This window comes from Myxine glutinosa, chromosome 1 (genome assembly GCF_964187855.1).
Source record: "Myxine glutinosa chromosome 1, kmMyxGlut1.1, whole genome shotgun sequence".
Classification (NCBI taxonomy): domain Eukaryota; kingdom Metazoa; phylum Chordata; class Myxini; order Myxiniformes; family Myxinidae; genus Myxine; species Myxine glutinosa.
This window is the reverse complement of record NC_136261.1, coordinates 376,368,419-376,394,284: the sequence shown is the minus strand read 5'-3', so window position 1 is coordinate 376,394,284 and position 25,866 is coordinate 376,368,419. Positions and strand designations below refer to the sequence as shown.

At 45.6% G+C, this 25,866-nt stretch overlaps 1 protein-coding gene across 7 annotated transcripts in view; it reads left to right on the top strand.

Annotated features, from left to right (window-relative positions):
* Positions 1–2,707: 2,707 nt before the first annotated feature.
* Positions 2,708–25,866, top strand: part of LOC137415451 (RNA-binding protein 10) — a 44,198-nt gene continuing 21,039 nt past the window's right edge. For 2 of the 7 annotated variants that reach the window (XR_013621851.1, XM_068101040.2), the window contains exons 1-4: positions 2,708–2,880; positions 6,507–6,543; positions 17,747–17,886; positions 24,018–24,238. Coding sequence is in view for 4 of the 7 variants with exons in the window: in XM_068101040.2 (XP_067957141.1) it covers positions 6,527–6,543; positions 17,747–17,886; positions 24,018–24,238 (378 nt within the window). In the remaining 3 variants the exon portion in view is untranslated. Of the gene's footprint in view, positions 2,887–6,506; positions 6,544–17,746; positions 17,887–24,017; positions 24,239–25,866 lie in introns of all 7 variants that reach the window. The other 5 variants (XR_010982083.2, XM_068101033.2, XM_068101048.2 and 2 more) reach the window with 4 other exon arrangements.

The following is a 25,866-nucleotide window of genomic DNA, read 5'->3' as shown; positions in this document are numbered from 1 at the left end:
GACGACTAGAGAGGAAGTCCGCCAGCCATGCGTGGAGATTTCCATGGATACCAAAGGAGGAGAGTTTGGTGAGCAGAGCAGTGTGCCAGACCGTGTCGAAGGCACGTGATATGTCGAGGGAGACAGCTCTAATTTCCTGTTTGGCATTGAGGACCTCCATCCATTGTTGAGACAGCAGAAGCAGCATGTCCAGAGTAGAGTGACCTAGTCTGAAACCAAATTGATGATCAGAGATCAAGCCATTGGAGAAGAGGAAAGATTTCATATCCGAAGCAATGATGGATTCCATGACTTTGCTGATAATTGGGAGAAGGCTGATTGGTCTGTAGTTGCTAGGATCTGTTTTTGCACCTTTTTTGTGCAAAGCGGTGATGTTGGCTGATTTCCAAGCAGATGGCAGTTGACCTTGAGCAAAAGAGAGGGTGAAGAGAACAGAGAGAGGGTGAGATAGAGCGGCAGAGCAGGATTTTAGGACCCGTGGGCTGATGCCGTCGGGTTTCTTTGTATATTTTGTATTTGGGTTTGTATTTGTATATTTTAATGATGGAATAGTGGTATTTTCTTTGTGGGTTTTCCTGCGATATTCTCTGAACTTTATTTTGAAAACTTTTCTCTTTTATTTGTTTGATAACAAACACCCTCATGTTTTTTTTCTCGAAATACATTTGTCGCATCTTTCTTTTTCTTGAAAAGTGATTTTCCATGAATTATTGAGGAAAGGGAAGGAAGAGGTGAGTGGGGGTTGAGAAGATTAAACATAGGGGCAATACACCTGGCGCTCACCTGATAGAATAAACAGGATACTGCACTGACTTGACTAAAGGTATTTTAAACCAATTTCGATGGTTGCTAGAAGACATAACTAGCATGTAGAATCATACTAATATAATCATAAGACTTTAAACAAAGAAAGAAAAACACACCTATTTTGGGGGGCAACCACCCTTTCCCCCCCCCCCCAACCGCCCTCCCCAATTTTTCTAATGACTTTAACAAACATTGTTACATCACGGGTGATTGATGAAGGTTGTGGTTAAGTTTCATCGAAATAGTGTGTGTAGTTTCAGAGGAAAAAACAAATTCATATTTTGGGGGTCGAACCTGGATCCACTTTGACCCCGGTAAACCCCCTTACACCCCGATTTTTTTTTAATGTCGCGAACAAACTTTATTCACAACTCAACAAATATCATTTGTGCCAAATTTGGTCGCAATCCCATCAGCGGTTTCGGAGAAGAAGTGACGGACTGACGGACGGATTGACTGACGGATTGACGGACTGGCGGATGGATTGACGGATGGACGGACTGACTGACTGACGGACTGACTGACTGGCGGACGGACTGACGGACGGACGGATTGACGGACGGACTGACTGACTGGTGGACTGACTGACTGACGGACGGACTGATGGACGGACGGACGGACTGACTGATTGACTGGCGGACGGATTGACGGATGGACGTACTGACTGATGGACGGACGGACTGACTGACTGACTGACGGACGGACGGATTGACGGACGGACTGACTGGAGGACGGACGGACGGACTGATGGACGGACGGACGGACTGACTGACTGACTGGTGGACGGATTGACGGACTGACTGACTGACGGACTGATTGACTGGCGGACGGATTGACGGACTGACTGACGGATGGACGTACTGACTGACGGACGGACTGACTGACTGACTGACTGACGGACTGATGGACGGACGGACGGACGGACTGACTGACGGACGGACGGACTGATGGATGGACGGACTGACTGACTGGCGACGGATTGACGGATGGACGGACTGACTGACGGACGGACGTACTGACTGACGGACGGACTGACTGACGGACGGATTGACGGACGGACTGACGGACGGACTGACTGACTGACGACGCACTATCGCATAAGCTCCCCTGAACTTCGTTCCAGGTGTTCCAGGTCGGCTAATAAAGATATAAAAGTTGTCATGTCTTGAGATGTTGGCCAGGGGGATAATAACAGAGCCATGGGGTCGAGTATGGATATTTTCGTTGAACAGACATGGAAATCGAAACCACACGGAGGGCGATGCCAAACAAGGCTTTACCCCCGGCTGCACTGAGCCCCTCCATGAGCCCAATGATCTGCATCCTCTTAATCGTCTCGAGGGGGGAATGTACACAGAACACCGACACACAACGGCCTGCTCTTTTCGAGCCACCGCTGGGTCTTTCAACGTGCACAACATAACTGCAGATTTATTAGACAGCCGGCTTTACGTCGCCATTATACGGCGTGCTTCGAGATGCAGCGCCCCCTCCCCATCCCCCGTCGACGACACACCACCGTTGCAGTTTTAGTCCGATCGATCCCACGGAGGAACATACTCCTTGAAGTAGAGAGCAGGTCAAGCAAAGAATAAACCGGGTTCGACCCTGCTGAGGATCCTAGATCCGGATGATTAAACATGAAATAAATCGGTCAAAAATTCCTCCAACCAGACAATTACGTCACCACGAAGCCACGTGAGCGCTGGCCTTGGATTGTACCATTCGTAGGTATTTGGGCATTCCCATTCCCTTCAATAAATGTTTTACCTTTCGTCACAGATTATTATTCCAATCGAAAATAAATATTATTATATTCAAATTTAGAGTTCGGCCTTAACAGTTTTGATTTTTAAAAGGCAAATTAATCAGTTGAAGGCGGTGCTTCAAGCAATCGAACGAAACCATTTGGTTTCTTCCGAGTTTTCCGGGCGCCATTTTTCGGGCTTTTCTTGAGGACCACGAATCGTGAATAATTCGTATTCCGTCGACGATTTCTCCTCAGTTTCGATCTTCTCCGGGCTCTGCCAGGATTCCCGTCGTTCGAGTAAATTGTGGGACGAACCGCACAAGGTTTGAGTACGTTTGGTGTTCATTTTCTCGCTTTCGTTAAACGCTTTCCGCCGCCTTGGCGGTTTGGAGGGTTCCATGTCTTTCCTGTGGTAATATTTCGCCATGTTTCTTTGTATCCTCATTTATTTGGGTTTATGTTCCCTTTTCTGTACTCGCTGTTCGTGCTTGTGTGTGAGTAATTGCCTCGTCTGCCTTTACACATGCGATATCCATTAGGAAATGGCGTACGCCCTTTTGTTTTGTGGTTGTGTTGCAACTTGCAGCGAAAGCAAGGCTACACGACCCGACGTATTTTTGCGTTTTATATTTCGAAGCAAATTTGAAACTTGAAGTCCTCGGTGCTGCATTGGAAAGTGAGAAAGGTGAGGAAGAAGGCGAGGAACAAGGTTAGGAAGAAGAAGAAGATTGCGAGGAAGAAGAAGAATGAGGAAGAAAAGGCGAGGAAGAAGAAGAATGCGAGAAGAAGAAGAGGATTCAGGAAAGAGGGGGAAGAATGCTAATTTTCCATTGCTTGGAAGTTCCTTGCAAGGGAGCTCATTTAATTAATTATGTCTTCGTCGGTACTGGCAGTGACGTCACTACCGGTAAAATAGGCAGGATTTTTTTTTTTTTTTTTTTTTTAACCAGAAAAAAAATTTGCATCCGGGTTAAACTTAGAGTAGCTGTAATACAGATCCATTTAAGTCCATGAAATTAAATTTATAGGTTAACTTAAAATTTACCTGTCACATGGGACGGAAACTTTTGCACGTCTGTGTCCCTGTCACGTAAATTTCGTGACGTCATATTTTTTACGTTGTATTTGTATACATGAAGATAATTCATTTCGGGTCATTTATTAACACGGTTTGGGTTTCTCACACTCGCTTGAATGTTATTTCTGTGGGATAAACCTCGCGAGATCGTGAATTGCGGCTTTAAAGTAGTTTGGATAATTGTTCTCACGAGATGAGACAAATCTGGCTGTCACCTAGATTGTGATTGAGGTGACAGGAGGTGGGAAAGCAGGTTATGAGGAGGTAGGAGTATGTGACGTTAGCAATGGCATAATTTTAAGGTTGTTATGGGATGGGAGGAGGATTAAATATTCCACCAATTTAATGGGTAATGATGCAAGAGCTAAGAAAAGAATGCCTCTTGTTTTGAAGACTGGAGTTGAGGGGCCCAGGAAGGGTAGAAAAGGGACAGAATTTGGGTGGTTGGGGGTGGGAGGTGGTTGCGGACGTGTCATTGGATGGGCGAGAGGTTGGGGGATTCTTAGTTCATTGGGTCCTGGGGTTGGGACACTCGTGGTTGGCTATGGGAGGGGGTTGGAGGACTCGTGGCTGGGAGAGGGTTGAGGGACTTGTGGTTGGCTGAGGAAGGGGTTGAGGGACTTATGGTTGGCCAGGGGAGGGAGTTGGGGGACTCGTGGTTGGCGGGGGGGGGGGGGGGGGTTGGGGACTTGTGGTTGGCTCGCGGAGTAGATTTGGGGACTCGTGGTTGGTAGGGGGACTCGTGGTTGGCTAGGGGAGGGGGTTGGGGGACTTGTGGTTGGCTAGGGGAGGGGGTTGGGGGACTCGTGGTTGGCTAGGGGAGGGGGGTTGGGGGACTTGTGGCTGGGAGAGGGTTGAGGGACTCGTGGTTGGTAGGGGGACTCGTGGTTTGCTATGGGAGGGGGTTGGGGGACTTGTGGTTGGCTAGGGGAGGGGGTTGGGGGACTTGTGGCTGGCTAGAGGAGGGGGGTTGGTGACTCGTGGTTGGCTAGGCGAGGGGGGTTGGGGGACTTGTGGCTGGGAGAGGGTCGAGGGACTCGTGGGTGGCTTGGGAAGGGGTTGGGGGACTTATGGTTGGCCAGGGGAGGTAGTTGGGGGGACTCGTGTTTGGCATTGGGGAGTGGCTGGGGACTTGTGGTTGGCTAGGGGAGGAGATTTGGGGGACTCATGGTTTGGGGGGGGGGGGGGTGGACCTCGTGGTTTTGGGGGGGGGGTGTGCACCTTGTGCTTGGCTAGGGGATGGGTTGAGGGGCTCGTGGTTGGCTCGAACAGCTACTTATGGTTGGGAGGGGGTTTGGGGACTTGTGGCTGGGAGAGGGTTGAGGGACTCGTGGTTGGCTCAGGGAGCTACTCGTGGTTGGGAGGGGGTTGGGGGACTTGTGGTTGGCTAGGGGAGGGGGTTGGGGGACTCGAGGTTGGCTAGGGGAGGGGGTTGGGGGACTTGTGGTTGGCTAGGGGAGGGGGTTGGGGGGACTTGTGTTTGGCTAGGGGAGGGGGTTGGGGGACTTGTGGTTGGCTAGGGGAGGGGGGTTGGGGGACTTGTGGCTGGGAGAGAGTTGAGGGACTCGTGGTTGGCTCAGGGAGCTACTCGTGGTTGGGAGGGGGTTGGGACACTTGTGGTTGGCTAGGGGAGGGGGGTTGGGGAAATTGTGGTTGGGTTGGGGGAGGAGTTGAGTAATCTGTTGTGGAAGGGGGAGAGGGTGGTTGATTGATCAAGCAACATGTTTGGGGAGCACATAGGTAGGCAATATTAAATTAACATATTTAACTTCCATATTGTTTAAGTCACCAGTTCACTGGTAATTCCCTGTTTGTCGTAAAAATGTCTCTGATGTCTCTCGTCTGATGTCTCTCGGTCTCTGCTCTCAAATGTTGTGTTTGTGTCCTTCCCCCTCTCTCCCCATCTTGTCTACCGCTCCCGATGTTATATGTTTTATGTGTCGGTTTGTCTTTCTGTGTGATTAATGTTCGCTCTTTCACGAGCCTCGATCTTGTATACAAAAAAAAAAAAAAAAGCGACAAAAAGGGTTGGTGGCAGGAAGGGCATCCAGCCGTAAAACATTGCTTCAAAAAGGGGACCAAAAAACAACAACCACGGTCCCCGAAAAAGGCCAACCCCCGCTTGCGGGGAATAATGGCCTCTAAAGGTGGTTTTTTTTTTTTGGTTTTTTTTTTGTTTAAGTCACGTTTTGCATTGTGTAGAATTTCCATAGGTACCTGCTGATATACATGTGTTGATCAGGTATTACGTTGTTGAAAACATCCTTTGTTTTGAACTATTGTCACATACCTTTGTCATACGTCCTCCTACACTCATCTTATCACTGTCATATAATGAAGGCCATCTTCCTCCAACACGGCAACCATGCGTGGGTGGATATATTTTTCATATTCGATATACAAAGAAAGATCGTTCTAGTACAAATATTTTATGGCCGCACATTGCTCAACCTCCCAAGTCCCTCAATGACTGAAAATGCCAACAGCATTGGTCACCCACAGACGGTAGCGCAGGTATTAAATTTCTGCATGAATAATGTGGCCTTTCGACAACACAGGTACATGTAAACAAATATATGACTGACATACCATAACAACTGATTAGCATTACCTTAAAAATCCATGATCTCCACCTTCTTCAATCGGTAACTGGTGAGACTGTACCTGCGGTTCTGTGATTACCTCAACCTTTACCTTGAGTTACAAGTTGTGATCCTCCGAATTGTTGTTTTAACATGACAGGAAATTTTATGTTTTATTGAGTTTTTGAATAGTGATGATTATTCGTGTCATGATGCACATTCCTTTATTTGTATATATTTATTGTTCTCTTCCCCCTCCCCTCCCCCCCCGGCCCCCCATTTCCTCCAGTTTCTTTGGGTTGAATAATCATGATGGAGAGAGAAGGGTGAGTTTCTCTTGAACACTTCCACTTTCCTATTTTTTTTTTATGCCTCTGCCGGCGAAGTCTCCAGAGGCATTATGTTTTCGGGTTGTCTGTGATAGGTTTTCGTTACGGAGATAACTTAGGAATAACTGAAGGGATCCAAGACAAGTTTTATACAATTGATACAAGTATGGATAATGATCTAAACATGAACTGATTACCTCCGCCACCAAAGGTGGATGGAGGTTATGTTTTCACCCCTGTCTGTCCGTTTGTGAACAAGATATCTCAAAGTTGTGGACGGATTCGGACGAAACTTGGTGGACCCATTGGGTGTCTGACAAGGACGATTCGATTCAATTTTGGTGAACATCCGGATCTGGATCCGGCTAGTAGAATTTTCGAAGTGATTCTTCACCATTGAGTGAGATGGCCAACCAGGCGGAGGTATGCTCTCTACTGAGTGCCGTTCTAGTTAGCTTATGGAGTAAATGGGTCAGGTCAGAGGTCCTGTTGGGTAAAAAGTATGTTACTGCTCTAACTCTAGGTAAAGGGCTAAAGGAAGGTTAGAAAAAGATGATAGAGCAAAACAAAATAATAATGTGTAATAATAATAAATTAGTAATAATGTGAATGGAGGCATATCAGGTGACGTCGAAGAGTGCCGTTGTAGGTTTTTTTTATTATTATTATTATTTTATTTTTTTTGGTATACAAGGTCGAGGCTTGTGTAAGAGCTAACATTAATCACAAAAAGACAAACTCTCACATAAAACGTATGATAAAGGGAGCGGGAGACAAAATGGGGGGAGAGAGACGGAAGCACATAAGTACATCATTTGAGAACAGGGACATCGGGAGATCTGTGGGAGGGAGATGGCATGGGAAGGGGGTGGAGCAGTGGGAGAGGTATAAAACACATGGACACTGCGAGAGCTTCCAGGAAAGAAGTTGGTATTTCAAAAAAGTGGATCTGGGGGGAATTAACGGGGGTAGAAAATATCAAGGTTTTGGATGGGGGAAGATAAGAGATGGTGGTGAACAGCTGTTTCAAAGACCTGGAGGGAGGAGTGGGATTGAAGAGAGTGGGGGAGTTTGTTACAGAGGCAGGAGAAAAGAGGAATGAAAGTGAAGATCAGCAGAGAGTCTTGATTTTGGCAATTTAACCAGAAGAGGGTTACTGGCAGTTCTTGTGCAACCTGTAGGAATATTTGGGGGGACAGAGCTGGGGGAGCTAGGCTGGAGAGGAGTCTGTAGAAGACAGAAAGACCACCAACCTGCCTGTGGTGAGTGAGTGAAAGGCCCTCGGAGTTAGCTTCATTGCGGGAGATTCCAATGATTCTGAAAGCTTTGGTTTCAACAGCGTGAAGCCGAGTTAGGTGAGAGGCAGGAGCATCAGCCCAGAGGGGAGAGCAGTACTCCATTTAGCTGCGGATGAAAGCCTTGTATGTGGTGAGGAGCTCAGGTGTGCCAAGGAAGGACTTCGCACGACGGAGGATGCCCAGTCAGCGACTGGCTTTGGAGGCCAGCTTGGAAATGTGGTTTTCCCAGGAAAGATCATGGCAGATAGTGAGACCCAAAAACTTGAGTGACAGAACTTCTTGGAGAGGATTGTTGAGAAAGTAGATTGGAGTGCTGTCCGGATGGTGTTTTTGGAGAGACATAGTGAGAGTGTGAGATTTGTCAGGATTGAAAGACATGTTCCACTTGTTTGACCAGTCTGTGATTTTGTCCAGGTCTGCAGAGAGTGAGGAGGCTGCAGACTGTCAATCTGAGGGATGAGGTATGGAGCGGCAGATAGTGGAGTCATCAGCAAAGAGATAGAGGATTTTCCAGAAAGTCGGAGAGATCATTGATGAAGACAAGAAAAAGCACAGGGCCCAGAACACTGCCTTGCGGAACTCCAGCCTGAACAGGAAGGGGAGATGAGAGAAATCCATTCAGGGCCACACGTTGACTACGACCAGAGAGGAAGTCCGCAAGCCATGTGTGGAGTTTTCCATGGATACCATAGAAGGAGAGTTTGGAGAGCAGAGCTTGGTGCCAGACCGTATCAAAGGCACGTGATATGTCAAGTGAGAGCTCTGATTTCCTGTTTGTCATTGAGGACCTCCATCCATTGTTGAGACAGCAGAAGCAGCATGTCCAGAGTAGAATGACCTGGTCTGAATCCTAATTGATGATCAGAGATCAAGCCATTGGAGAAGAGGAAGGATTTGATATCCGAAGCAATGATGGATTCCATGACCTAGCTGATTATTGGGAGCAGGCTGATTGGTGTGTCGTTGCAAGGATCTGTTTTTGCACCTTTCTTGTGTAAAGCGGTAATGTTGGCTGATTTCCAAGCCGATGGCAGATGACTTTGAGCAAAAGAGAGGGTGAAGAGAATACAGAGAGGGCGAGATAGAGCGGCAGAGCAGGATTTTAGGACCCGTGGGCTGATGCCATCTGGTCCAGTTGCAGAATCAGAGTCGAGGTTTGACAAAAACTTCTCCACCTTGTCAGGAGAGAAGGACACAGAGTCCAGGAGCAGTTGGGTTCGACTGGGTAAGGTGGGTACAGAGAGAGATGGGTTTGGGACACAATAATTTGAGGCAAACACAGAGTTAAGGCATTCAGCTTTTTCGCGTGTGGTGTCAGCTGTGTATCCATTTGAGGTAAGGGATGGGATGGAGGGGGAACAAACACCAGAAACATATTTGACCAGACGCCACCAGGATTTGGAGGAGGGAGACAGGTTTGAGAGTTCATTCTCGAGTGTGGAGAGATAGTGCTTCCTGGCACTCCTGAGGGTAGAGACACACTTGTTCCGAGCTTTGTGAAAGGAACTGAGATTGCCTTCAGTTGGATTAGCCTTCCAAGAGGAAGAAGAGTTTACATAACATGGTTCAAGAAACGAAGCGTGTGAAATGAATGGGTAAGTTGAAGATTGCTTTTTCTATGTAGATTGTCGGTATTTCTGTTCAGGTAGTGGTATAGGTGTCTTCCAAAGAAAAGGAGGTGCAGGCAGGTGATTATGCATGTTCAGTGTCATTGCCCTCTTCTTCTTTGCTACAAGGACTGAAGTCTTTCACCCATGCTGTCCACTTCCAAAGTGGGTGTGGGGGAGCCTAAGCCAAATTTCACCAACCTATCCTTTTCCAGCTTAGCAATGCGGTATCAACTACTTTCTACGTTCAGCAGTTTCGGAGCAAACCGGAATGCACACGAACGCACTCACTACCTCTTTATTAGGAATCTCCACGACTGGGTCTTGTGTGTTCCTCGTTTGTACTCCAACCGCAATTCTATGTGAGCGATCATCTGCATAGTAATATGATAAAATAACGGAAAAGTGTTTCACGTTTGATTAATTATAAAGGACGAGTATTGATGATTTATACTCCTTATGGTACCTGGGCTTGATTGATAAGGTGAGCTACGATTGGTTGTTCCTCCAGGTGAGACGTGTGAATAGGCTTGGCTTATTAACATTTACGTTTGCACGTGTTTTTGAGTAGACCCGTAGAAAGTATTGTTGCGGATCTCCAATGTCGGCCTCCCCCTTATCAAGCGGGGATTAATCCCCTTGTCTTTTTTAATAGCCAATGCGATCCGGGGCTATCACGTTCCTTCCGGTCGGTGTTAAATAGGGTTGTTGGTCGAATTAGTCCTATTACCTAAGAACTAACACCGGCCGTGAAGCAAGGAAATAACCCCACCCGAACCACGGCGTTGGTGGACACGCCGAGCGAAGCGAGCCGCGATTCGGGCCGTTATCAGGAACTAACCCGATTGGAGCGGTTATGATCGTGCCACGCTTACCCAATGGAGAAAGCACTAAGACGGTTGAATCAGGAAAGACAAGAAGAACAGATTGGTTTATTAACTATTTACACAGGAAGAAGAGGAAGAGAAAGAGCAATGTACAATGAAGAGGAAGAAGCAGATACACAGGGCAGCCTTACACAGTCTTATACTTATTCCCTGGACACGGGCCCGTTCGCACTCAGACTCACTCTCAGACTCACACTGGGATGTAGATGGTCGGGTTGAGGGTCCAAAGACGGCGTCCACAGCTCGTCCGGTCCCCGACTCGTACCGTGCAGGCGATGGAAGACGGCAGGCAGCTCTCCAAGTGGCGTAGGCGCGAGGCGGACAATTATATATCGGGGGATCGGTAAGTGGCGATTATATTGCGTACGTTATAGTTGTACCGGCGCCTTTATACGCGCTCCCGGTATCGCTATGTACAATGCGCCGCTCCCCCAAACGGTGTTACCGAAGCGCCTTCCACCAACGTCCTTCTGCCCGAATGCCAAGGCTTGGCTCGCCTCACAAGTCCTTCACAACGCTGCAGTCCTTCGCCAGCCCTTTGTAAAGCGCAATCAATCCTTTCCAAATGCTTGCCACAGCGCGTCTCTCCTCAAACTCATTCAGCAGAGGACCCCGGCTCATAACTTGAGCTCACGACTCGAGCGCCTGCCTCATAACTGAGGTGGGGGCCTCGCGCGAAGGGTTTTATTGCCACGCCCAGCGAACTCTCTCGAATCTCTAGCCACACCCTGTCAGGCGATCTCACGCGATCCCTGGTTGATTGATGGGGTCTTACCATCTCCGCCCTTGATGGCTGCTTGACGTGGCCACACCCCCACCCTTGCGCTCCGCCCCCTTTTCGGGCCTTACCTCATGGCCTTTTGGCTGGTTTAAGCGAGCAAGAGCAGCAAATGCTGCTGGCAGCCAAAGCGTAACAAACTGCGAGGGGCAATGGGGTGCAGACAGGATAGGCGCAATGGAGTCGGTTGGAGGGAGGTTGCAAAATGGACGGGGCCTTCTCTTATTTGTTTTACACAACGCAGATGCAACTATTGTAAATGGCCTTATCCTAAACACATAGTATGAAATTCCTAACGTCCTAAGGTGACCTACGTGTTGCATGTGACCTAACTATGGGGTGCAACCTTTAACCTTTAATGATGTTACCTGTGTGGGTTCTCAAAACCGCAACAGTATGTTGGACCACTAGCCATGCGGTCTAGTACATTATTCCACAAATTTCGAACCCCGGTCGAAAAGTGACATGACAGAGGGTAAAACGTCCTCGTACCGACGGTGGGGCGAGCTATAGTTAAGACCAAGCTAGGGAAGGAATGAGCAGAGATATGATGACCTGCAAGTGAGAGGTTAGGGTTAATGGGGATGGAAACAATCGCATTTAGGGAGGGTAGATGACGTGAGGCGGTGGTTTTTATTATTTTTTATTTTTATCGCTTACTGATGGGACTTTTTATTTAAGTTCCAACCTTTTGCAGTTTGTTTTTTATTTTGCATAAAGTTATGGGATGGTTGTTGGTTTGAGTGTTTGTAAAAGTTGTGTATTTAAGATGTTTTCACCCTCGCCAGAGGAGAGGGTATTATTGCATTTGAGTCCGTTTGTTTATGTGTTTGATTGTCCGCACAGAATAAATATGATTTTCTCTGCAACCATTGGTCTGATTGACATGAAATTTTCCACCATAGGTGCACCGCCACCTGCATAAATTTTTTTAAAGAATTATGACGTCATAGGTCACGTGGTACACGTACAGGTGCCATCTTGGAAAAACCACAAGACTTTGCACCTCTATCTCCGAAAGCGCTGCATAGAAAAGAAATTGAGACCTGGCTCATTGTAAAGAACTCTCCATGGGGAATAACATGTTAATGATGATATCATGATGTCATAATTCGACAAATACAAAACTTTATCCGATCGGGATGAAATTTCTGGAGCGTCATCTCGGGATAAATTGGAGGAGGAAAAAAGAATGAAAAAAGATGACGTTATCGGTCACGTGGTTCTGCCGCCATATTTGTTTTAACACAAACGCTTTAAAAACCACTAGAAACACGTCCTGGCGAGGGTCTGCAATCTCTGATTGATCTTTCTTGTTACCTCCACCATCAAGGGTGGATGGATGGAGGTTATGTTTTCACCCCTGTCTGTCCATTTGTCCGTTTGTGAACCAAATGTCTCAAAGCTGTGGACGGATTCGGACGAAATTTGGCAGAGATGTAGCGTATGTGACACCGACGAAATGATTACATTTTGGTGAGGATCTGGATCCGGCTACTAGAATTTTTAAAGTAATTCTTCACCATTGGGAGATAGGGCCAAAAACGATACAGACATAGCAGGATATCTCTAAAATTTGTGGACGGATTTGGACGAAACTTGTTGGACAGGTTGTGTGCGCGTGACGAGGAAGAATCTATTCAATTTTGGTGAAGATCCGGATCCAGCTAGTATTTTAAAAAGCGATTCTTCACCATTGAGTGATATGGCCAACCAGGTTGAGGTTTGCTTTCTACTGAGTGCCGTTCTAGTTTATTTTTGTATTGATGAAAGGGGGGAACACCAACAGAAGGGTAGAAAGAGTGAGATCAAGTGGAGGGTGAGGACACATGGGAGTGAACACGCTGCACATAAGCTGAATGATACCCAGCACGAGGAGGAAGGTGTGAGTGTGGATGAAACAGAAAAGGAACAAACCAACCGACAACTTACAAATGAAAAGAGATGAGGGAGATGGGAAAATCCCTATAACCTAAAAAAAATAAGTGCAGGTACTTGGGAATGGGGTAATTTGGGGATAGAAGAGGTGGTGGTGAATAATCCTCTTGAAACCATGGATGAATGGGACTGAACAGACAGTGAACAGTGATTCCACAGGTGAGAAAAGTAAGCTTCTCCTGTTTTTGGCACTCAGACACTCTCACTTTGGAAATGTCAAACCGAGCTGTCAGTTTGATTTGCAGCATCATCGAAGGCCAAAGAGGGTGTGTGTGAAAGAGGAAGGAGGTGTGGTAGGTTGATGTACTTCAGCAAAATAATGTTATGGTAACAAAACTGACAACCAGAATGTATGCAAACCGGCTTTTTTCTGAATTCTGCATTCTTTAATATACAGTGACAGATTGCAGATTGCAGTAGCTCATTTTTGCAGATTTCATATTTTATACAGATCGTGAAGGAGGTAAATGATAAAAGGAGAATATTTGGTGATTACCAAAGGGAATGGAAAGGACAATTGGGGACATGTACAAGAAGAATAACGCAAGAACGAGTAATAATGGCCCCGAGATTAATGGAACGTGAAAGAATTGACGAGTGTAGAAGAGATTGTAGATGAGCATGGGTGTCAAATGAGGTAGTGATGAGCCGCACACATCTGGGGGATGAGACTATGCACATGGACAATTCAACAATGGGGAGAATAAGGGTATTGATGAAAAATTTAAGATGTGAGTAAATAGCAAACTGCACCGAGATATCTATACGAGTTTATCAACTTTTGTATTATTGTTACTGTATCACGATCAGCCGTCGATTTTCAAAAACGACATTTTTGATGCATTACAGACTGAATACATGAATGTTTTAAACCCGTGGAGGCGGGATGGCCTCGAGGTACGCACACTCACCTGGGTCTGGCCTAGGTTAGAATCTCGACCCTGTTATAAACTGCCATCCCGGTGTTCCACAGGCAGGACGATTCATCAATGTATGTTCTGCCCCTGGGAGCAGAAGCTCTTGCAGAGTGTGATCCCCTGGAACAAGAATATCGTCTATTTCATCCTACTGGACTGGGGGGATTGAGTTCATGCTGCCCAGTGGTTAACCGGGGAAAGGGATGATTATTGGACTGTGTTGCGTGGTGTTGGCTTAGCGGTTAGGGTGCCAGCTTAGGATCCTAGGATCCTGGGTTCGAATCCCGGTCGATCGCTGAATTAACGCCAGGGGGGTTGACTCAGCCTGTCATCCTTCCGAGGTCGGCTAATTGAGTACCAGTTCACTGGTAATTCCCTGTTTGTCGTAAAAGGCGACAAACAGGGTTGGCGGCAGGAAGGGCATCATCCGGCCGTAAAACATTGCTTCAAAAAGGGGACCAAAAAAAACAACAACAACCACGGTGCCAGAAAAAGGCCAACCCCCGCTTTACGGGGAAAAATGGCCTCTAAATGTGTTTTTTTTTCTTTTCTAAATGTGGTTGCGTAATCAGTTCATTGATCGTTTTAGCTCTTTCAAGAGCCTCGACTCTGTATTTAAAAAAAGAAAAGAAAAGAAAAAAGCCACAGGCAAAAAATATTGCAAGAACTATGGGGAGAAGGGATGTCATCCTATAATTTCGCTAGACCATGCACGTTGTATTGTATATCTTGGATGGGATATATTGTTACTCCATATAATATATCTTTGGGTATGTAGCAAATGTTCAAGTGAGATGTGATATCTGGGTGGTATTTTCTGGTAATTTTTTGTTTATCAGATAATATTTGCACTTCCCACCCCTCAACCAAACAATTTATTTTCAGCTTCCTTCCCCCTCCTCTGTTATGTACTAACTAGCTGAGGTACCCGGCTTCGCCCGGGTTGAATAAGAATAAGACAAATATATGATGAAAATAACATGTCTATTTTAGAGCAATATCACAGTACATTTCCTACATGACGTTTTGTCAATTGTCAATTTCTCAAAACCTCTTGGTATACAATATTTCTGGTTTTCTTACTTGGTGCCAAGACATAAAGATTGCTTGGTTTTCCAACCCTCGAGCAGCCCACGTATAGCTGGCCATGGGAAGTACCCGGCATTGCCGGGAGGGGGAAGGGGAGGGGAGGGGAACGGGAGGGGAGGAGAGGGTGGGGAGGGGAGAAGAGGGGGGAGGGGAGATGAGGGGGAGGAGGGGAGGGGAGAAGGGGAGGGGGGAGGGGGAGGGGAGGAGGTAGGGGGAAAGGGAGGGGCATGGGGGGAAGGGAGGGGGGAGGGGGAGGGAGGTAGGGCGAGGGGAAAAGGGGTGGGGGGAAGGGAGGGGAAGGGGTGGGAGGGAGGGGAAGGGGTGGGAGGGAGGGGAAGGGGTGGGGGGAGGGGAGGGGAGGGGAAGGGGGGGGAGAGGGATGGGAGGGGGAGAGGGAGGGATGGGAAGGGGAGGAGGGGGAGAAGCGTAGGGAGGAAAGGGAGGGGCATGGGGGGAGGGGGGAGGGGGAGGGAGGGGCATGGGGGGAAGGAAGGGAGGAGGGGAGAGGTGGAGAAGAGGGGGAGAAGTGGAGGGTGAGGGATGGGAGGGGGAGGAGGAGGGGAGGGGGAGGAGGAGGGGAGGGGGGGAGTGGAGGGAGAGGGGGGAGGGATGGGAGGGGGAGGGGGGAACGGCTAGCTTGGCAAGCGATAGCAGGCTTTTTATTTTTACCTCAATGAGGGCTATATATATAGTCCGTGCTTGGAGCCTTCAAGTTCAACATAGTTTTTTTATGAAAAATAATGCAGATGTATAACAATCCACCAATGCAAGTTCAGAAATGAATGCAGATCCTTTACTTTGCGATACAAACGCAATTCCCGCCATTTCCACTCACGATCGTGGCCTCCACAGTTACCGCGCCTCTTCTTCCTCCTACAACTTCGTCTCACTTCTTTCACTCAAAATGCACGAAATTCTGCCGCATGAAATTATGTAGAGGCCTCGTCGGGGGGATATAAGGTAGATAAGGAAGGTGTTGTAACAGAAGAATCAAAATAAAAGTGGAAGAACATAAGGAAATGGGAGCTATTCTGGACCCACAGCCAAACCCGACAAACCATTGCAATACACCCCGAACGTCTAGCGCCGCCACAAACTACAACAACAACAACAACATGCATTTTAAGGCCATTTTCCCTGCTAGAGCGGGGGTTAGCCTTGCGGTCCCCATGACAATCTTCTCCATTTTGCCCTATTTTCTGCATCTCTCCTTGTTAACCCCCTTGCCCGCATTTCTTCTTCCACCATCTTTAGCCAAGTCTTTCTCGGTCTTCCCCGTCCTCTACTTCCTTCTACATTAACTTCCATCACTCTTCTCAACCAGTCACTTTCATCCTTCCTCAATACATGACCAAACCATCTCAACCTGTTCCTCTTCACAGCATCAATCACAGGCAATATTCCCATCATCTTTCGCAATTCATCATTTGTCTTCCTCTCTCTCAACGATACTCCGCACATCCACCGAACCATTCGCATTTCCACCCTTTCCAGCCTTCGTTGCTGCTCTACATTCATGACCCATGTCTCGCTCCCATAAATCATAACACTTCTCACACATGCAGCATACACCTTTCCCTTCAGCTTCAGCGACACTCTCCTCCTCATCAGCACGCCACTCAGTTCCCGAAACTTCTTCCATGCACATCTCACTCGAGCAACCGTTGTCGAGTCTGATCCACCTTCTCCATTCAGCATGTCTCCGAGGTAGCAAAATGTTTTCACACCTTCCAGCTTCACGCCGTCTCCAAGATCCAACTCAACATTTCCTCCATCTGCAGCTCCCTCTGCGCACACCTTACATTTGAATGTAGCTGCCACACTGGTAAATGACCCTCTCAGACCACTACATTTTTGATGAACCCACTCAGCACACATTGTACATTGAATGGAGTTCACTCCGACACCCTTCCTGCACACAGCACACGGCCACTTCCCAGTTCTTTCCACCTCACCACATGCTTTACCACTTGCCATCACCTTTGTCTTTCCGATATTCACCTTCAGACCTTTTGTCTCCATACATTCCTTCCACTTGTTCATCTTTTCCTTCAGTCCATCCATACTTTCTGCAATTACGCCGCATCCAATACGCCGCCACAAACTACACCATGGAATTGCAGCTGGCGCGGTTTTTTAAAACCCAGTTGTTAGGTTGACCGAGCAAATCTACCGGTCGATATTAAAATAAAACGTAGCCTAAAACCACCGGGATTTTATGCTGATTCCGAATCTGTGTCTAAAACTTTTCACCGATGTGTAGTTCTTGAGTTATAAGCGGACATCCAGACAGACACACACACACACTCCTCCTTTATATATAGAGATGGATGTATGCCTGCTGTGAGAGGGTAAATTATTGTGTGCAGTGTTAGATGTTGTACTATTGTTGGCACAGATCTACCGATCGCGCATATCGACAGATCGTAGACGGCGCAGGCATAGTTCTGCGCCATCAATGGATGCGTATCGTCGCTGGATAGCGCAGCGCCATTGATCGTTTTGCATCAGGAGGGGAGGGAGAAATGTTCAGGATTGTTTGTAGGAAGTATCGATCGATATCTAACCCTTGATGGTCGATAGAGCAAATCTACCGATGGCGCATAACATTATGACACAAATGTTGCACACCATTCGTTGTTCACATACGACCTTTTTGTCTTTTTTTTTTCTTCTGCTGTTCAAGGATGTACAGGAGGACTCGGATAAGCAGGTTTGACCCCGAGTACGACCGGGACGCCTATCGTCGTGATGATCACTACAGTTCTGGGGACGACTCGCCGCACAGTTACAGGGGTGATCGAGGTGGTCGCTACAGTGCTTACAGTACGTAGTCTTCACTCCAACGGATCTTGAACATTGTGCCAAGTTTACCCTCCACTCCCCCTTGAAAGTGTTAGAAACACCCAGTAGTTTATCTGTTTATATTCTGCTCTACTCGGTTTTTATTAATATTTATTCATTTTTTTTCACCATAATTTGTCAAATTCATTATTTAATTCGGTTTCCTCTACATACAATGTAGCGGAAAACCTTTTGTTTCTGTGCTGAATTTTTATTATTCTTCTGCCCCTGTTTTTCATGTCCGAAAACTTTAAAACGAATGTTCTCAGCAACTGTCTGTTTATATATACATTTTTTTGTATACAGAATCTTGGCTCGTGTAAGAGCTAACACATTGAACATGAAAACATGCACAGACACATAAACACACAATCAAGGGAGCGGCAGATAAGAGGGGGAGAGAGGGAAGCACACAAGCACAACAACGGTAGAGAACTGGGACGTCGGTAGATCTGTGGAAGGGGGAGGGCTGGGGAGGAGGGAGGGGTACGTGGTGTAAAGCAAATGAATACTACTAGGAATTTCAGGAAAGAAGGTAGGGATTGAAAGAGGCGGATTTGGGGTGTTTTAATGGGGGTAGAAACGGGGGTGTTGCTCGGATTGACGTGAACTTTTCACCAAGTGATTGGGTGTTTTAATGGGGGTAGAAACGGGGGTGTTGCTCGGATTGACATGAACTTTTCACCAAGTGATTGGCTAGACATGCAGAATTTTTACTGCTAATTATGACGTCGTATGTTACGTGGTATAGATAGGTGCCATCTTGGGGGCAAAAAAAACCTTCCACTTTGCCCCTCTACATCTCCGAAACAGCTCAATGGAAAACATTGAGTCATGGCTCATTTAAAAAAAAACTCTGCAATGGGACCAAAAAATGTTTATTTAGGATATTAAAAGTGCTAACATTACGAGGTTAGAATTCGACAAATAGAACCCTTGATGGTACGAATGTTTTTTTTGTTTTTTGTTTTTTTACATGACCTAAGTGAAAAAAAAATCAGGATCCAAAAACTTCGACATCATACGTCACTTGGTTCGGCCGCCATATTGTTTTTCGTGAAAGACCATAACCCCCCTTTTCTCCGCAACGGCTGAACAGATCGAGGCCAAACTTCGCATGCATAATCACATACCCATGACAAACAAAAAGTTCCGGGGTGATGACTTCATACATCACGGTTTTGGAGTTGACATTTTCAAGCATAAATTTTAAAACCTATCTTCTCCCTTATTTTTGAAGATATCGAGTGGAAACTTTACACATGTTACCCATGTCGGGAGGTTAAAACGTTACTTGGGAAGTTTTGATAAGTCACATGGTTTGGCAGCAATAAATAACACTGGTCAACAAAATTTTAAAAGTTTTATGGTTCTCGTATATTTTCAGGTGATTCTAACCAACAATCCAACATGAACCTGTAGGTTTCGATTACGATATCCAATTTTCACTAGCACATCCAGTTTTTGAGAACCAGTATACCATAGGAATACCACTTCATTTGAAATTCACAAACCTCTTGTTGACCCTGAGAAGGTATTCTTAGCACCACTTCATTTGAAACTTGGTTTGATGAAGAACTTTGTGAAGGCCATGGATCAACATGGTGCTGGCTTCCACTACTTGCTAATGAAGTTCCAAGGCATTGTATCTGAGGCCAAAGTAAAGGTGGGTGTTTTCAATGGTCCTCAAATTCGTCTTATACTCACTAATCAGGACTTTGTAACGAGACTATCTGAGCTGGGAAGCGTTGCTTGGGATAGCTTTGTGGCTCTTGCTAACAATTACCTTGGAAATTTTCGAGCACCAAATTATGAAGAGCTTGTGGACAAGATGTTGAAGAGTTACCAGACGCTCGGTGCTCGAATGTCACTCAAGATACATTTCCTCCATTCTCATCTGGACTTCTTTCCACAAAATCTTGGCGATGTCAGTGATGAACATGGAGAAAGGTTTCACCAGGAAATTGCCATCATCGAACTCGATTCAATCCAAACATGATGGGCAACTACTGTTGGACTTTACAGTGTGAAAGTTATTGCTCCTACAAACGCAAAAGTAAAGTTCAGAAGCACTTTTAATGTGATTTAAATAAAAACTTAAAGTTCATATTATTTTTAGTGATATTTTATGAAGTTCATATTATTTTTGGAGATTTACATTTTTTAATGTGATGTAAATAAAAACTTAAAGTTAATATTCTTTTTTGTGGCAATAAATAGACTTATTCAGACTTAATCAAGAAATTCGCATGCTCAAGATTTTTTTTCCACACTTATGATCTACGTCAAAGTTATGTGATAGCGAAATTTTAAGGTCAGATTCGGATTCGTGGGCACCAAATTAGTTAGAAACGGTTGAAAATAAGTCCGAACCAATTTGGCTGTTGACCAGTGTAATTAAATGAAAATCTTTAAAATATTCTATCTCTTGAACCGCTGCATTTATCGACTTGAAACTTTAATGTAATGTAGCTGTCATCAAGAGGAACAAGTGTTTAAAATACAACATGATTGGTTGTACGGTCTGGAAGCCAGAAGTCGTTATTGTTGGAAGACGAAGAAACGCAACATTTTTTTTTCTTCTCAGGCCATCTAACTGATTATGCCACTGCCAATTTTCAGATTTATTTCCTTTAAAAATCATTTTCTCTGCAATAGTTGAACTGATTGACAGCAAAGTTTCACTATAGGAGCGCCTCCACCGACAGAATCTTTTAATGGTAATTATGACATCGCAGGGCGAGTGGTACAGGCGCCATCTTGGAAAAACTTTACACCTCTATATTTAAAAAAGCGCTGCACAGAAAAAAATTGAGACATTTCTCATTGTAAAGAACTCTCCATGGAGCATAACCCATGTGAATGATGATCCGATCAGGATGAAATTTCTTGAGCATCATCTTGGGATAAATTTATGCAAATAAAATAGTGACGTCATGGGTCACGTGGTTCGGCCGCTACATTTTAAGAGAAAAGCCTTAAAACCCACCAAAAATCCTTACTCCGAAATAGCTGAACAGATTCAGGCCAAGCTTTGCATGCATGACCGCATACCCATGATGAACAAAAAATTCCTGGGTGATGACATCGTATGTCACATGGTTTGGGGTTATCAATTTTTGAAGCAGAAACTTTTAAAACCTACCTCCTCCCTCACTTTTGATCATATAGAGTGGAAACTTTACACACATGTTCCACATGTCTGAGTGCTAAAATGACCTTTTGGAATTTGCGATCGGTCACGTGGTTTGGCAGCGATAGATAAATATTGAACGAAAATCTTTAAAATATTGTCTCTCTTGAACCGCTTCATTGATCGACGTGAAACTGTAAAGTCATATAGAAGGCGTCAAGTGGAATACGTTTGTAAAACTTCATCTTTATGGGTTGTTCAGTATGGCAGCCATAAATAACTGAAGGGAAATATTAAATAAAATAAAAATTCTCTTGAACCACTTGATTGATCAAGGTGAAACGTTAATCTAATGTAGATGTCGTCAAGTGGAACAAGTGTTTAAAATTTCAACATGATTGGTTGTATGGTTGGGAAGGTAGATGTTGTTATTGTGCGAAGAAGAAGAAGAAGAAGAAACTACATTTTATATTCTCCAGCAATGTGACGTTTCGGTGTAAGTTTAATTATGATGAAAGTGGGGTTGTATGCAAGCAAGGTTATATCAAAGCGGGGTTGTATTAAAGCGGGGTTGTATTAAAGCGTGCCCGATGAAAGCGGGGTTGTATCAAAGCGTGTCCGATGAAAGTGAGGTTGTATGAAAGCGGGAAGGCGGAGGAAACGGTCATCACTGCCAGCAATTCTGAAGTGGCAGTTCTGGTTTGTTTTGAAATTTGACGTTGAAGCTGCTCGATCACTGTGATGGTTTCCTCTTAGGTTTCTTATTTTTAACTCAACTGGACTATGTCCAGCTGAGTTTTTGTCGACACCCAGTGTCCGTCGTCCGTCGTCTGTTGTTTGTCTGTCGTCTGTAAACAATTCGACGTCTACGCTCTAAAAGTCACAAATTTTGATGAAACTTGTTATGCAGCATCTTTAAGACATAAACTAGTTTGGGATTGTATTTGGGCGTTGCACGCCCAAAAATGGGCGCGGCAGGGCGGCCATATTGAAAAATCAATTTTTGTCATATATGGTTAGCACATATAAACTATATACAGTGGTACCTCGGCTTACGAGTTTAATCCGTTCCGTGACGGAGCTCGTAAGCCAAATCGCTCGTAAGTCAAAGCAAATTTTCCCATTCAAATGCATTGAAATGCTATTAATCCGTTCCAGCCTCAAAAAAAAAACACCAATTTTTTTTGTTAGGTGCTTTTAAATAACAAAAATGTACTTTATAAATAACAAATAATGTATAAACAAGCACGACCTCGTATATACTGTACATAATACAAGAGAATGTAAAGAAATAAACTGGTTTTATTAAGCAGAGGAGAAGAGCATGCCAGGTGAGGTGTGCGTGTTGTCGACTTGGCGAGGCAGTACGATCGTACTCCTTCTACGATATGTACGATTTTGAAGCAGAAGGAGTCCATAAAGGCTATAACGCCAGCCAAGGGCGTTACGATTATTTCAAAGCTCCGGACCTCTATTCATGAAGATATGGAGAAGTTGTTGTTTGTGTGGTTGAAGGAGAAGCAGCTCGCAGGAGATACCGTGACCGAGAGCATCATGTGTTTGAAAAGATTGAAACTCGGATATCGAGCACGGACCACGAGGTGTTTTTTCTTTTTTCTTAATCTCGGTTTCAGTGAACTTTTGCTCTGTGCTCACGTGTACTGTACCTGTACCTGTAATGGTACGTCAGAGGATGGCACCTGTTGTCATCATATTAAGTGCAAGATGTTCTGCATCGTAAGTTGGTACACCGTGGTCTTTCGGCGGTGTTTAAGCCGGCCGTCTTGGCTTCTGTCACCATTGGCATTGAGTCTTTCGATGTAGGTAGGTCGTTGTGTGCCGGTGCCTTGGCCGAATTCCTTCATTGCTGCATTGTTAGCTCACCTGGTTTTTTATACCACATCTTTGGTTATCGGACCAGCGAATGACGTCATCTCCTCCAAAGTATGGCTTATTCTCACTTGTCTTGGACGATCTTCTACTTCTAGCCTTCCACCGTGCATTTGGTGTCCACTGTACTTACTGTACAGTGCCTGGTAAAATTGATGTAATGGGTTTTTGACCGTCAACGCCATGAACCGTCATGAACCGTCATGAACCGTCAACCGCCATGAACCGCCATGAACCGTCAACGCCATGAACCGCTAACACTCAAAAGCCCATTTATCGCGCCTTATAAAGCAAAACGCAAACCGAAAGCCATGCCTCTCAAGCGAGGCGTGCTTCCGTGGTCACGTGATCCACAGGTGTAGCTCATACCCGCACGCGCGACACGCTTTGGCGGTCACGTGACCAGCCACTCTGGAGGCGGGGATCCCCGCCGATGACGTCACCGGCTGGAGCAAGGAGATTCCTCGCTCATGTATTTCGACGATTGCGTGTTTTATATCCAAGCAGAGATGCTTTCACGGCAAGATAACCGCGTGACCGGAACCGGAAGCCACAACCGGAAAATTCAAAAAAATAAATTTTTTGAGCTCGTACATCGGATCTCGGCTCGTATCCCAAAGCAACAAACCGCCCGAGCGACGGCTCGTATCCCGAAAAACTCGTACGTTGGGGCACTCGTAAGCCGAGGTACCACTGTAGTTTGTGGTTCTATTATGCATATTCTAACCATATTGATATAGACCAGTTGAGTTCAGGTTCCCTGGAACCTCTCTAGTTATGATTAGGTTTAATTTGTAAGCATCGTTGTGTATTCTTATTAACCCGCACGCGAAGCTCAAAGCAGGGTTATGCAATTGGTTCACTCTGTCCATCGATCTCCAATCGAGAACCCCTTGATTTCAGTTGCATGTTATAGTTTGAACACTGCACAGAACACAAACCTACAGTTTAGCAGTAATTTAGTTCTGAATTTGGTTAACTTTGTTTATCGGTTCTGGGGAAAAGAAGTGTTATAGTCTGCTTTGTGAATGGAAAGAGAAAATATACTGATCTGGTGCTTGTATTGATTTGTGTAATTTGCTTTCTCCAGCAAGGACGTGCCCTGTTGCAGTTTCCCGCAGGGATGACCGAGATGATTACAGGGACCGGCGGTATCGAGACAGATCACGAGAACGGGACCGCGTGAGGGACCGCGACAGAGATAGAGACCGCGATCGTGACAGAGACCACGACTACAAGGATATGGATTATCGATCTAATCACTGCCGCCGCGACTACCGTGATTCCCGGGACTACCGAGGGCACTACGACGTACGTTGCTCTCTTTTTCGGTTTTCAAAAGTTTTGCTTTTGGCATGTTTGTAATAACTAACAACGGCAACAACAACCACGGTCCCCAAAAAAGGCCAACCCCCGCTTTGCGGGGAAAATGGCCTCTAAAGGTACTCACCCTATCGGCGGGGATTCAATTTGGAGGCCCAAATGAAAAGGCAAAATATCAGAAATTGAAGGCTTTTTTTTTATTTTAAACGATTCATATAAACATCCGTTGAATCATATTACACGCAAATCATCAAAATCTAAACAGTACATGGCGGCCATTTTGAAAAAAAGATTGAATCTGCAAAACAGAAGCGGCCGCTGCACGTCTTTCTCAGTCGCACGTTTATGTGTGACGAGTGCGCGCCGAATCTGTAACACGGAAGCGGCCGCTACACCTGTTTCTCAGTCGCTTTGCACACGCTGCAATGTTACTTCGGAGCCGCACGTTTATATAGGAAGAGTTTGTCAGGAGTCGATCTACTCTCCTGGTACGTAGAATAAACAGTATTTGTAGAATTAAACAAAAGCCACATCACTGTTCATATCGGTAAATATTATTCCACGAGCCGAAACCCGTGGAACATCCACGAAAGGGAGGATGTGTTGTATGGATAGAGTGTACCATTATGGATGGCATACGGGATTTGCTTGTCCGAGTAAGAGTTGTAAGAAAGATGAGAATGAAGAGTGCGTATATGAACAACGTATTTATTGCAATCTACTTAAATGACAACGCTACGATATACTTTTGAAAAATGAATGGATTCGTAATAGGAATCGGCATAGCACCACTCTGGCCGCACTGGCGCAGTGGTATGTGTCAATGGAAAGGAACAGCAGTAGAACCATAGACCTTTAAAAAATGAACGGATTAGTAAATCGACTGGAATTAGCCCCATACTGGCGCATTGGTAAGCGTCAATGTCAAGGCAGAGAAGTAGGAATATAATACAATGAACGCAGTATCAGAGGTTGAAATTATTTTAAAACGTAGATGGATAAACAATGTTTGGGGTAATAGTCAAGCCTCTGACGACTCCTTGCGTACTCGTATTATCAACCTTGATATACACATCTTTGAACGACCGTGCTCTTGAACATGCCACATAACTGGCCGTGGGAGAAGACAGGAGCAGGCAAATAGATACCCAGTTTACGGAATGTTTAGAAATTATGGTAAACCCACCTGATGAGGTTGGCGTACACCGCAATCGACGACACCGGCACAAATGCATGCTCAGGATTGTCCACTCAGCGGACGGCTTGCTTCGCCTTCACCCAGCAGACGCCAATAACATGGCATCGTATCGGCAGTTAATCGGATGCTTTTGGGCCCCAACGTCGGCTAATTCAGATTTTCCGAGTATGGCTGTACGTGATAAACAAAGAGCGCGGTTCGTAGATCGTAAATCCATTCGTGCCGTGGCCATCGGGTCACTGGGTGCGGCGTAAAAGGGATAACAAAGTCGAGTCCTTACGCTATTATATAATTCCATTGTGTTTGGAAAAATTGGAAAAACAATATAGCCTATTTTACTCCCAGGGGTCCCAGGAATACCCACCCAAAATATCGTTGCGATCGGTTGAGCCGTTTTTGCAGTACCTTCGAACGGATG